Genomic DNA, 12,643 nt, shown 5'->3' with positions numbered 1-12,643 from the left:
CCTTAATAGATTTTGGTGTTGTTGTCAATAAATATACTTTTTGTGGAATAGTACTCGCCTTTCAACTTAGATTTGTTGAGTGACCTATGTAATTAAAAGCCATTGACTTTTGTATAAGTTCCAGACTGTGATTGGTTCATTGGGCAGAGATGTGGAGAAGGTTATTTATTATTTGTCTTTTTAAAGAAATGTCACTGATGAATTTCTCTTGACCTTTTCTATCTAATGATTCTCAGGCTTTTTAAAAAAAATTCCTTTCAGTTCTATTTTTACCCTTTGCCCCCCTCCCACCCCCCCCCCCGTTTTAAAAACAGGACAATATTGTATAATTTTCTTATTTTGTTTTTCTTGTTAACTTATTTGTCAGTCTCTTCACAGATACTTTCCACAGTTAGATCTCAGTAAATTCTCCTGGTTAAGAATGCTCTTGCCCTCTTGAAGTTTTAATTTGCCTCATTTGCCTCATTTCTTACTCTACTTTAAAAGTGCTTTAAATGAGAGGTTTAGGTAATGTAAAATAGATCAGTGCCTTACTTTTTAGATGGTATAATTAAAACAAAGATTACCTATAATAATGACTAATACAAAGTTCAAAATGCTTAGTATATTTTTTAAAAATTGTCCACTTATTAATATTAGTAGCAATGTGATGAAATGTAGCCATTTAATAATTGAATTAAACTTTATTTCTTTTGTATATGATTTAAAAAGACTGATGTTTAACATACCTATAAACATTTTCATGTTAGTCTATATTTTCTTTGCCTTTTTCATTTGAAATTTGATATAGATATCATTAAAATAATTTAAACTTTGTATTTTGCCATTTAAAATTTTGTCTTTGTTTTATTTTTTCTCAATTACTTTTAAAACATTTTGTAGTCATACAAAACATTTCCATATTAGCCATATTTCAAAAGAAAACATACTAAAAATACAAGAAAAATAAAAGAAAAAAGTATTCTTTAATCAGCATTCGTACTCCATGCAGTTTATGACATTGTATATTTTGGTGTGGAGTATCAGCTAATTTGTATACTCTTTGGTGAATAAAACATCATAATTTTCTAAGAGGATATACAAGAAATATTGATGGAATTACAGGTTAGTTTTAAAATAGTTTTAAAATGATAATTTCAGTGACCTTTTATTCAGTTCTTACTAACATTTGATTTTATATTTTTTGGCCATAGGCTGTTATAAAAACTTACAGAGCCAATTTAGAACAATTAAGCTGGTATAGACCATTTCCAGTTTGCAAAGTGCGTCATATATATTTTCTCATTTGATCCTTACAATAACTCTGTGAAGTAAGTACTACAAATGGTATTAGCCATATTTTACAGAAAAGGAAACTGAAGCACAAGATACTTATATATCTTGCCCATGGTTACATAGTAAGTGTCAGAGGTGGGATTTGAAGACACATTTTCCTCATCGCGTCTTAGATTCTACTATGCCTTTTGTGATAGATACAAAGTAATATTATAATGATTATAACAAAGAAGTTAGAGTGCAAAATACATAATAATTTAAAGATATAAGATATTGTATGCTCTGTAAGAAACTTTTATTTATCTTTTTATTTTTCTCAGCCCCAGTTACATTTTTTGTCCCAAAGGAGGCATTTTAAAAATGCTTGTTGTATATTTGAATAAAAATATTCATCAGAAGCATTATTTTTTATCATAAAAGTATTTTATTATTTTCTAGTTACATGTAGAAATAGTTTTCAACATTTGTTTTTATAAGATTTCTAGTTTCAAATTTTTCTCCCTCCCTCCCCAAGACAGCAAGCAATCTGATATAGGTCATATATGTACAATCACATTAAACATATTTCTGCATTAGTCATGCTGTGAAAGAAGAATTAGAGCAAAAGGGAAAAACCTCAAAAAAGAAAAACAAAAAAAGTAGAAATAGTATGGTTCAATCAGCATTTAGATTCCACAGTTCTTTTTTTTTTTCTTCTGGATTTGGAGAGCATTTTCCATCATGAGTCCTTTGAAACTATCTTGGACCATTGTATTGCTGAGAAGAGTCAAGTCTATCACAGTTGATCAATGCAAAGTGTTGTTGATACTGTGTACAGTGTTCCTCTGGTTCTGCTTATCTCACTCAGCATGAGTTCATGTAAATCCTTCCAGGTTTCTCTGAAATCTGCCTGCTCATCGTTTCTTACTGTTACAGCACAGTAGTATTCCATTACATTCATATACCACAACTTGTTCAGCCATTCCCCACTTGATGGGCATCCCCTCAATTTCCAATTCCTTGCCACCACAAAAAGAGCAACTATAAATATTTTTACACATGTGGATCCTTTTCCCTTTTTTATGATCTCTTTGGGAAGAAGACCTAATAGTGCTATTGCTGGGTCAAAGGGTATGCACAGTTTTATAGCCCTTTGGGCTATAAAGATAGTTAATGTCTTCTTAACTACCTAATTTGTTTCTTATGTGATCTTTTCTGTCTAGGTTGTGTGTTCTTTTGGCATTTATTTTGGTATATGGTATGAGTTGTTGGTATGAACCTAATTTCTGCCAGAATTCTGTTGAATTTTCTTAGTAATTTTGTTCAAATGGCGAGTCCTTTGCCAAGTAACTTCAGGTGTTTAGGTTTATCAAATAATGTGCTGCTATGTCAGTTTGTTTTTGTATGTTGTCTACTTGATCTCTTCTACTACTTTACTTTTTTTTTTAGTGAGGCAATTGGGGTTAAGTGACTTGTCCAGGGTCACACAGCTAGTAAGTATTAAGTGTCTGAGGCTGGATTTGAACTCAGGTACTCCTGACTCCAGGGCCAGTGCTCTATCCACTGCTCCACCTAGCTGCCCCCTACTACTTCACTTTAAAAAAAATTAATGCCAATTTTTTTTTGGCAGAGCAACGAGGGTTAAGTGACTTGCCCAGGGTCACACAGCTAGTAAGTGTCAAGTGTCTGAGGCCGGATTTGAACTCAGGTCCTCCCGAATCCAGGGCTGAGGCTTTATCCACTTTGCCACCTAGCTGCCCCAATGCCAAATTATTTTAATGATTATTATTTTGTTTTGCATTTTGAAATCTTTTACTGATCAACTTTCTACTTGTTTTCATAATTATCTTTGAGATTCTTGACTTTTTCCTTTGACCATGTGAATATTATTATTTTTTCTAGCTGTATAAAGTGCTTCTTTGGTAATTGTGGTGATAAAGCACTGAAGAAGTAAGTTAGTTTCAGCATTGTTATAATTTTTTATTATATTGGCTCATCTGACTCATGAGCAAATACTATTTCTCCAACTATTTAGTTCAGTTTTATTTCTGCAAAGAGCATTTTATGGTTTGATCTATATAGTTCTTGGATAGATTCACTCAAATATTTTAAAGCTTTGATAGTCATGAAGAGCTTTTTGATCAGAGAAGTGACATGGTTAGACCTGGACTTTAGAAATATTAGGCAGATCTGGTTGTATAGTTTGGAGAGGGGAGAGACTACATACAGGGAGATCACTTAGGAGGCGATTGAGATAGTTTAGATCAAAGCTTCTTAAACTGTGGCTCACAACCTTCTATGGGGTCTCATAACTGAATGTGGGGGTCATGAAAAATTTGGCAACAGTAAAAGGTTATGTATACCCAGGGTCACATAAACATTTTTCGAGTGAAAGGGGTTGCAAGTGGAAAAAGTTTAAGAAACCCTGGTTTAAATGATGAGAACCTGACTTAGGATAAATGGAGAAAAGGGGATTAGAAGCAAGAGATCACAAGGAAGTACATTTGACAAAGCTTGGTAACTAACTGGATACAGAGAAGGGTGGAATGAATCAGCTAAGAATGAGGGTGACTCATGATAATAAGGTAAACCTGAGTTACTTGCAGAATGGTGGTGCCCTTAGTAGGAATGGAAAAAATTAGAAAGAGGTTTGGGTTTAAGGAGAATGATAAGTTCTTTTTTAAATATGTTGATTTGGAGATGTCATTGGGATTTCCAGGTTGAGATGCTAAAAGGCCAGTTGAAGAAGCATGATTGACTTCAAGAGAGATGAGGTCTAGATATATAAATATGGATATCATCTTCATGGAGATGATAATTGAATTTATTGGAACTGATGAAATCGCCAAATGAGAATATGGAGAGAAGAAAGAGAGGGTGTTTTTATATAGCTTCCTTTATATTTAAGGATTTTTGGGGGGTAAAAAACACTGAAACACCTCAGTTCTTTTTTTTTTTAAAAGACTTTTACCACATGATCTTTTTGACATTCATGATAGGTATTGTGAAATCTAAGTAAGCATATGATTTTGCTTGAGAAGGAAAGAAGAAACATTTAATGTGTATTAGAAAATACACGGACTTTTGAGGAAGGGGGTGATAAGCAGTGTCAGAGGTTGCAGAGTGATCAGGAAAGATGAGGATTGAGAAAAGGCCATTAGATTTGGCAATTGAGAGATCATTGATAATTTTGGAGACACAATTTCACTTGAACAGTGATATTGGAAGAACAATGATAATTCAGAGAATGAGATGAGAGGAAGTGGAAGAATGATTTTAGATAGTTTTCTCAAAAAGATTAGCCATAAAAGGGAGACAGAGTATTGGAGGATAGCTAGTGGGGATTGATAGATCAAATGAGAAATTTTTTTAAGCATGGGAGAGACATGGGTGTGTTTTAAGGCAGCAGGCATGCATCCTTTAGACATGAAGAAATAGCATATTATTGAGAAAGCAGAGATGATGTAGAGTACAATCTGCTGGAGAAGGTGGCATGCAATGGGATCTTGTTTATATGTGGAGGGGTTTGCCTTGACAAAGAAAAGTTCTTCCTTTTCATTTGAATCAGAAGTGAAGGGGTTGTTATAGAAAATTCCTTTGGCAGTACTGTGAAGTACTGACTGGTGAGAAGCTTGAAGCAGGGAGCCAATTAGCAGGGAGTTGGAATAAGTGATCTGGGCAAGAAGTGATAAGGAGCTAAATTGAGTGAGTGTGAATAAAAAGAGAAGTCATATATACACACATACGTACATATATATATACAATAAATTATTGTGGGTAGTAAAGGCAAGAGTTGCCAAACTGGTTAGGTATGTTAGTGAATTAAGGATGACTCTGAATTTATTAATCTTGATATGAAGAATGGTATGCCTTCCGCAGAAATAGGCACATTCTGAAAAAAGGTGTGGGTGTTTGTTTGTTTTTTCAGGAGGGGGGGCGGGATTAGTAGAAAGAATAAGTTCAAACATTTTGAGGTTGAAATGTCTCCAGATATTCAGTTTTAAATGTTCTATAGGCAGTTGATGATGGAGAACTGAAGCTCAAAAGAGAGAGTAAGGTTGCCTATATAGATACAGAAGTCATTTTATAGAAATGATCATTAAACCCTATGAGAGCTAATATGGTCACTAAGAGAAAATACATAGATAGTGAGATTCCAAGACAAAGCCTTTGGAAACATTTGCATAAGGAGATATGATAAAATCCAGCAAAGGAGTTAGAGAATAAACAGGAAGATAAGCAGGAGAGAGTAGTGTTAAGAAAACCCATTGGGCAGCTAGATGGAGCAGTGGATAGAGCACAGACCCTGGAGTCAGGAGTACCTGAGTTCGAATTCGGCCTCAGACACTTAACACTTGCTAGCTGTGTGACTCTGGGCAAGTCACTTAATCCCAATTGCCTCACTAAAAAAAAAAAGAAAACCCATAGAGAAGAGAGTATACAGGAGGAGAGAGTGGTCAGTAGTTTCAAATATATTAGATAGAAGGATCAAGAAGGATGAGGCCTGAGAAAAGATGATCATATATGACAATTATGAGATTTTTGGTACATTTGGAGAGAGGATTTTCAGTTGAGTAATGAGTTGGGAGCCAGATTACAAAGGATTAAAGAATGAGTGAGTTTGTAGGAAGTACACCTAATGAGTATAGACACTTTTCTATATATTTACCTGAAAAAGAGATACAGCCATAGGACCATAGCTTTGAGGTGTTGGAAGGCTCTAGGGAAGAGGGTTTTTTTTCCTTATGAATCAGGGAGATTTTGATGTGTTTAAAGCCATTTGAAAAAGAGCCAATACAAAGAGAGAGGTTGAAGATGACAGAGGGAAGGGAAGAGGGGAAGAGGGAGGAAAGAGAACATGGGGGGGGGAGAGAGAGAGAGAGAGAGAGAGAGAGAGAGGAGAGAGAGAGAGAGAGAGAGAGAGAGAGAGAGAAGGTAGTGTGAGAGAGACAGAGTGATTGAGGTTGTAATCTGCTATAGCATGTTGGAAGAGATGGGCTCAAGGGCACCTATAAAGGGCTTGGCCGTGACTCCCTCCTTGATTTACATTTTGTGATCATAGCCTTACTTATAGTTTCTACCAACAAATATATTTTTCCTATGTTTAAAATGTCTTATTTTCTTCAGTAGCCTTTTATTTTCAAATTTGCAAAAACGTTTTTTCTTTATTTAAAAAGTTCTATTAACTTTTAACTATTTGCTGAAGCTACTTTCTAGTTCTCTTTTTCTGAAGATTTCTGATAGGTAGAGAGATAAAAAGGCAGATGAATATATTCATTCAATAATAAGGTAAAGGGAATTAGCACATGCAAATGTGTGTGTGTGTGTACGCTCATGCGCGTGCACGTGTACATGTACATACAGTAAGTGACTTTTGTTTTTCTCCCTTTTTGGAAGTTGGTTGGTGGACAGTTTGATTTGGAAATGAACTTTATCATCCAAGAAGGGGAAAGTATTATTTGTATGGTGGATCTTTTGGACAAATGTGATGTCACTTGCCAAGCAGAAGTATGGAGCATGTTTACTGCCATTCTGAAAAAGAGCATAAGAAATCTTCAGGCATGCACCGAAGTCGGTCTTGTTGAACAGGTGCTCAGGAGAATTGACAAAGCTGACAACATGATTGCAGGTATGACTTTCTCTGCCAGTAGAATGTTTTTCAGAAATAAATTAAGATAGGTATTTAAAATAATGCTTTTTCTACTCCTTTTTACATTTAATAAGTAAATTCATTACAATTGGTAAGCTTATTTTATTTATTGGGAAACTATAGGTATATGATGATATAAAAATTATACTCTTCTTCTGTCCCCAGATCTTTTAGTTGATATGCTGGGAGTGCTGGCTACCTATAATTTGACTGTACGGGAGCTAAAGCTGTTCTTCAGTAAACTTCAGGGAGAAAAAGGCCAATGGGTAAAATATTTAGTCTTTACTTTTTTAATTGTTACTTGATATTTTTTGAAAATTGTATTTTTTTCTTTTAAATGTCAAGTTTTAAAATAATGGGGACAAGCACCTCGAGCAAATGTCTTCAGATAGTTTTTATTTATTTGGTTTCCCATTTCTTCTATACTTTTTGTTCCTTTCAACTCCTTTATACTTTTGATATCACACTGGTATAGCAAGGAGAAAGGTAGCATCAGAATAAAGACTGATACTATCTGATCTTTCTTCATTTCTACCCCCCCCCCCACTTCAACCCCCCCAAATGAAGTGAAATCAGGTATTAGATAAAATTCCATAGTTGAAGTCATAGCTAGAATTAAGGAAAGAAGATGAATTCAAAATGGTGGTCTTTCATCATTCCACCTTAGTAGTACTATACCTCTTAGTAGTACTATACCTTCTCTCTTCCCCCATTCTCCAGATTGAAAGAAAAATGAATGAACGAGTGGATGACAGTGTTACTTTAGAGAAATATAAACCTCTCAGAAGTTGAATTTAAGGTCAAACAAGATTAGACACAAACCCACTCCATTTTATTATTATTAATTTTTTTTTTGGTGAGGCAATTGGGATTAAGTGACTTACCCAAGGTCACACAGCTAGTAAGTGTTAGGTGTCTGAGGCCAGATTTGAACTTAGGTCCTCCTGACTCTAGGGCCGGTGCTCTATCCACTGCGCCACCTAGCTGCCCCCATTTTATTATTATTATTATTAAAAAAAATTTTTTTTTTGGTGAGGCAATTGGGGTTAAGTGACTTACCCAAGGTCACACAGCTAATAAGTGTCAAGTGTCTGAGGCTGGATTTGAACTCAGGTCCTCCTGAATCCAGGGCTGGTGTTTTATCCACTGCACCACCTAGCTGCCCCCCCCCCCCCCATTTTTTTATTGTCAAGCAGCGGGTAGCTAGGTGGTACAGTGGATAGAACACTGGCCCTGAAGTCAGGAGAACCTGACTTCATATGTCACCTCAGATGCTTGCTGGCTGTGTGACCCTGGGCAAGTCACTTAACCCCAGTTGCTTTAAACATTTGGGCCCATCTCCATTTATCCTGATGTGTATCCTGCTACTGGACCCAGATGGCTCTGGAGGAGAAAGTGAGGTTGGTGACCTTGCACAGCCCTCCCTCACTTAAATCTTATTTACTGCAAGTCACGGCATCACCCTGATGTCATGGTCCTCTTTGAGAATGAAGGACAAACAACAGCAACAGAAATTGTCAAGCATCATTGACAATCCAACCACTGATTGATTGTGATTGTGTGTGTATTTTCCCTATGGTTAAAGTGCCTTGTTGGATATTTGAGGAAGGTGATTTATGAGGAAGTACATAGTTCCCTGGGATTTTTATTTTCCAGCCTTAAGATTGGGACCATTGCTCCTTGAAAAACTTTTTTTGGAGGATGATGTGAGGGGCCATGACCTTAGTAAGGTTAGCCACATATACCAAATAACTAACTAGTGTCTTAAAGTGTCTGTATTATATGCCACTGTCAGTGCCTTCTTTCTGCAGTTGCCTTCCATTTACACTACATGTATCTTTTATGTACGTACTTGTTTGCATATTCTCTCCACTGTTAGAATAGTTGTTCCTTTAGGGCATGACTATGTTTTTGCCTTCCTTTGTATACCTGACATTAACACAGTGTCTGGAACACTATATTAATAAATACATGTGTTTGATAAATATTTGTTGACAGACTTGTGATAGATGGTATCTTCTTACTCAAAATTCTTGTACTGGGAAATGTTATTTTATTAGGTTTTCTGAAAGTCATATTGGCTAATTTTATGAGACTATAAGATGTGAGTAATTGTTAAAGTTACTGGTTAAAGAAAGAAGTTGTAGGAGAAGCATCTTAAATATTTATTTATTCCAAATGTAGAAATCATCATACACTGCTCTTACCTTTTCTACATAATCCTTTGAATTTGATATTGCCATATAAAAATGCAGTGACTTAAAGGAAATGAGTGGTGGTAATTATAATATCCTCTCTTAATGGGGAAGTGAGATTTAATAGCTGCCTTAATCATTAAGAATATAGTCTTTTCCTTTTTATCTAAAGGGTTGTTGAACTGGTCCTAACATGATAACAATCTCCTAGTTCTAAAAAAAAATATGAATCTATAATCTTATTTGTAATTTGATCCAATTAAATCAATCTTTTTGTCTTTTAAAGGGGAAGATTGCCACAACATATATCTGTTTGTTTTCATTTTAGTGAAAAGATTGAGTATATTTCATGGGATGTTGGAATAATATATTTAGAGAGGGGGCACAGAGTTCATGTAGCCTAGGCCAGGCCCTTCATTTTTCAGATGAAGAGCTGAGCACCTGAGAAATTAAGTGACTTACCCAAGGTCACACAGCTATTAAGTGGCAGAGCTGTGACTCTAACCCAGGTCTTTTGATTCCAAATTGAGCCCTCTTTCCCCCTGCACCATTTCATTTATAGACCATGATCTCCCTTGACTAGCAAATAGCTTTTAAAAAATGTCATTGTTCACATGTTATGGATTGAAATTTGTTATTTTCTTTTGTTTGAGGGCAGGGATTAGTTATATAAAGTGAAATATTGTATATAAAGTGCTTCTCAAAACTTTTAGAGGACTATATAAATGCTAGAGATTTTTATTATTTGTGTCTACAGGACTTTGTATATAGTAAACAAATAAGTCTTATTCATTCATTCATTTTATGAACAATAGCCTGACTGTTGATTGAACTAAAATTATTTTTAATTTTGTTTCTATGATGCAAAAAATGACAGCCTGACATGGATAGGGGGACAAAGAGAAACTTCGAGCATTAACTCTATTTTCATAGAATATTAGCGATTGCTGTAAACTATTTAACTTTGGTCATTTGAGATATCTTTATTGTGATGAATGCTTATCTGTTAGATAATGCATTGCTTCGAAAGTATTGGAAAAAGCCACCTAAAAGCCTATTTTAGCCTACTTCATTTAGAACATTGGTATTTTCATGTATGTTTTAAAAGATATAGATTACATTTTTTATTTGCTCTTGAATGATATCTTGATTATTTTAATAGCCTCCTCATGCTGGGAAGTTGCTGTCTGTGTTAAAACACATACCTCAGAAATATGGTCCTGATGCCTTTTTCAACTTTCCAGGGAAAAGTGCTGCGGTAAGTTACTCTTAATTATGAAATAGATAAGTGGCCCATTTCTGTGACCACTTTAAGTTATATTTTTTAAAAAGTTAGATTATTTTCCTTTACATTTTCCCCTTTGACCTTTCTCTGCCTGTCCCAGCCCTTTTCAGTTTTAGACCCTTTATTCTAAGTTTATCACTTTTCCTCTGGTATTACCAATTCTCATCTGTTGTAGAGAGTTAGACTAATTATTTGGAGCATGCTGGACTAATTTTCTTGATGCTGGCTTACTGTGTTTTCCAAAGGAGTACAACCTAAGTAGTCTTGTATTTTAGTATTAACAAACAAATGATAAAAATTGGCTTAGTTGTTTTCACAAAGTACTAGAAGAGAATGAAAAAGATGTTTTAAATTTGTAATAGCACAGTTAATGAGGTCACTGTATTGTGACTAGTGCAATGGATCCCTCAGAACTCCAAGGTTCAGGGCAACAATTCCTTTAATAAAAACATCCAAAACTCTTGGGTGAGAGCAATAACCAATGTATTAAGAAGTGGTACAGGAAAGTAAAAGAAGACAAAAGATTCAGTTAAAGAGAGTAAAAATAGTTAATAAAGATCTCTGGTGTCTCAGGAACTTTTCCCCTTTCCTCCCCCCCCCCCCCCAAAAAAAAAAAAAATTCCAAGGACAAAATTAATTCAGATTGCCCAAATCTACCACTTTGTCTTTTGCCTCACAACTGCTCAATATGGTTGTTATGGGAGTGTGGGAGCTTGACTCAAGGCATCCCCAGTTCCACTAGGTTCTTGGCCCCCATTCCACTAGGTCCTTGGCCCACAATAACTAAGAATTTTAACTTAATGTTTAGTACATTTGTCCTCTTACATTTTGTTCAAAATCTTTTCCCCTCGATTTTTCATTTCTCTTCAATTTCTGAGCATAATCTTTTATCTCTAAAAAAAATTTAATTTTTCTTTTGATTCCCATTTGGATATAACTAAATGATAGCTTCTAAAAGATATGAATGCTTTTAAAATTGATATTTAAATTGTTAAATGTTATATGGACTTTTTGTTTTCCAGTATTTTTCATTTGCCGACATGGTATTGATTGTACAAATAATTCTTAGTGATTTTAACATTATCAACTATGCTTGTTGATTTTTTTTTTTTTTAGTGAGGCAATTGGGGTTAAGTGACTTGCCCAGGGTCACACAGCTAGTAAGTGTGTGTTAAGTGTCTGAGGCCGGATTTGAACTCAGGTACTCCTGACTCCAGGGCCGGTGCTCTATCCACTGCGCCACCTAGCTGCCCCTGCTTGTTGATATTTTGAACGTGGCATTGTTGGTCTTCTAAATATTTTCTGAAAACTTTCAGTAGTAGGTATTTTAAAAAGCTAGTTGTTTGGGGGTAGCTAGATGGTGCAGTGGATAAAGCACCGGCCCTGGATTCAGGAGGACCTGAGTTCAAATCTGGCCTCAGACATTTGACACTTACTAGTTGTGTGACCCTGGGCAAGTCATTTAACCCTCATTGCCCTGCAAAAAAGCAAAGCAAACAAACAAACAAAAACTAGTTGATGATTTTAGCATTTTATCTTTGTATATGTTTCTCATCATAGAGGAAAGTGTGAATGGGTAGAAAACTCACCTTTCTGACAGGGGTTCAAGTCCTACTGCTTACACATAGTGTCTGTGTGATCTTTTGTGAGTCATTTAACATTTTAGTGCCCATGCCTTCTCTTTAAGACTATACTTTGTTGAATATTGACTGATCTGCCTTACTATAGGGGATTACCTTCCCAAGAGCTTCCTATACCTGTGAAATCACAGATCTGGACCAATGATCCCCTTGCCCTCTCATTCCTTATTCAAGTAAAATTATATTGTTGTGACAGATAATAAATTATGTATTTAAATTCAATTCCACAAGTGTAAGAAACATAAAGTACCCCACGATGGGCAAGGAATGGTGCTAGTACTTGCAATGATTATAAAAAAGAGCCTCTGTCTCCCAGGACCTTATAATCTTTTGAGACATACAGTATGTAAAACAATTTAGTAAAAATAATTTTGGGAAGTAGTAAGGATTAAAAAAACTAGAACGATCAAGACAGACTCCCCTCATAAGAGGTGGCACTGGGGCTGATTCTTGAAGGAATCCAAGGATTTTTTGAGACTAACATGAGTAGGGAACTTGTTTTAGGAATAGGAAATAGGAAGCAATGTTTCATAGTAGATAGAGGGCTGGCCTTGGTGCCAGCTGCAGTCAAGTCTTATCTATGTTGATACTAGCTCTGTGACACTGGGTAAGTCATGTA

The 12,643-nt window shown here is 35.4% G+C and overlaps 1 protein-coding gene across 1 annotated transcript in view; it reads left to right on the top strand.

The window, feature by feature from the left end:
- The window catches only part of LRBA (LPS responsive beige-like anchor protein), a 762,673-nt gene that overhangs the window by 75,535 nt on the left and 674,495 nt on the right, over positions 1–12,643 (top strand). The window contains 3 exon segments of the mRNA XM_043969784.1: positions 6,652–6,883; positions 7,070–7,170; positions 10,262–10,357. Of these exon segments, the coding sequence (XP_043825719.1) occupies positions 6,652–6,883; positions 7,070–7,170; positions 10,262–10,357 (429 nt within the window).

The sequence above is a fragment of the Dromiciops gliroides genome, chromosome 6, assembly GCF_019393635.1.
Source record: "Dromiciops gliroides isolate mDroGli1 chromosome 6, mDroGli1.pri, whole genome shotgun sequence".
Lineage (NCBI taxonomy): Eukaryota > Metazoa > Chordata > Mammalia > Microbiotheria > Microbiotheriidae > Dromiciops > Dromiciops gliroides.
Note: the sequence above shows the minus strand (reverse complement) of the source record. Positions and strands in the feature narration are given on the sequence as shown.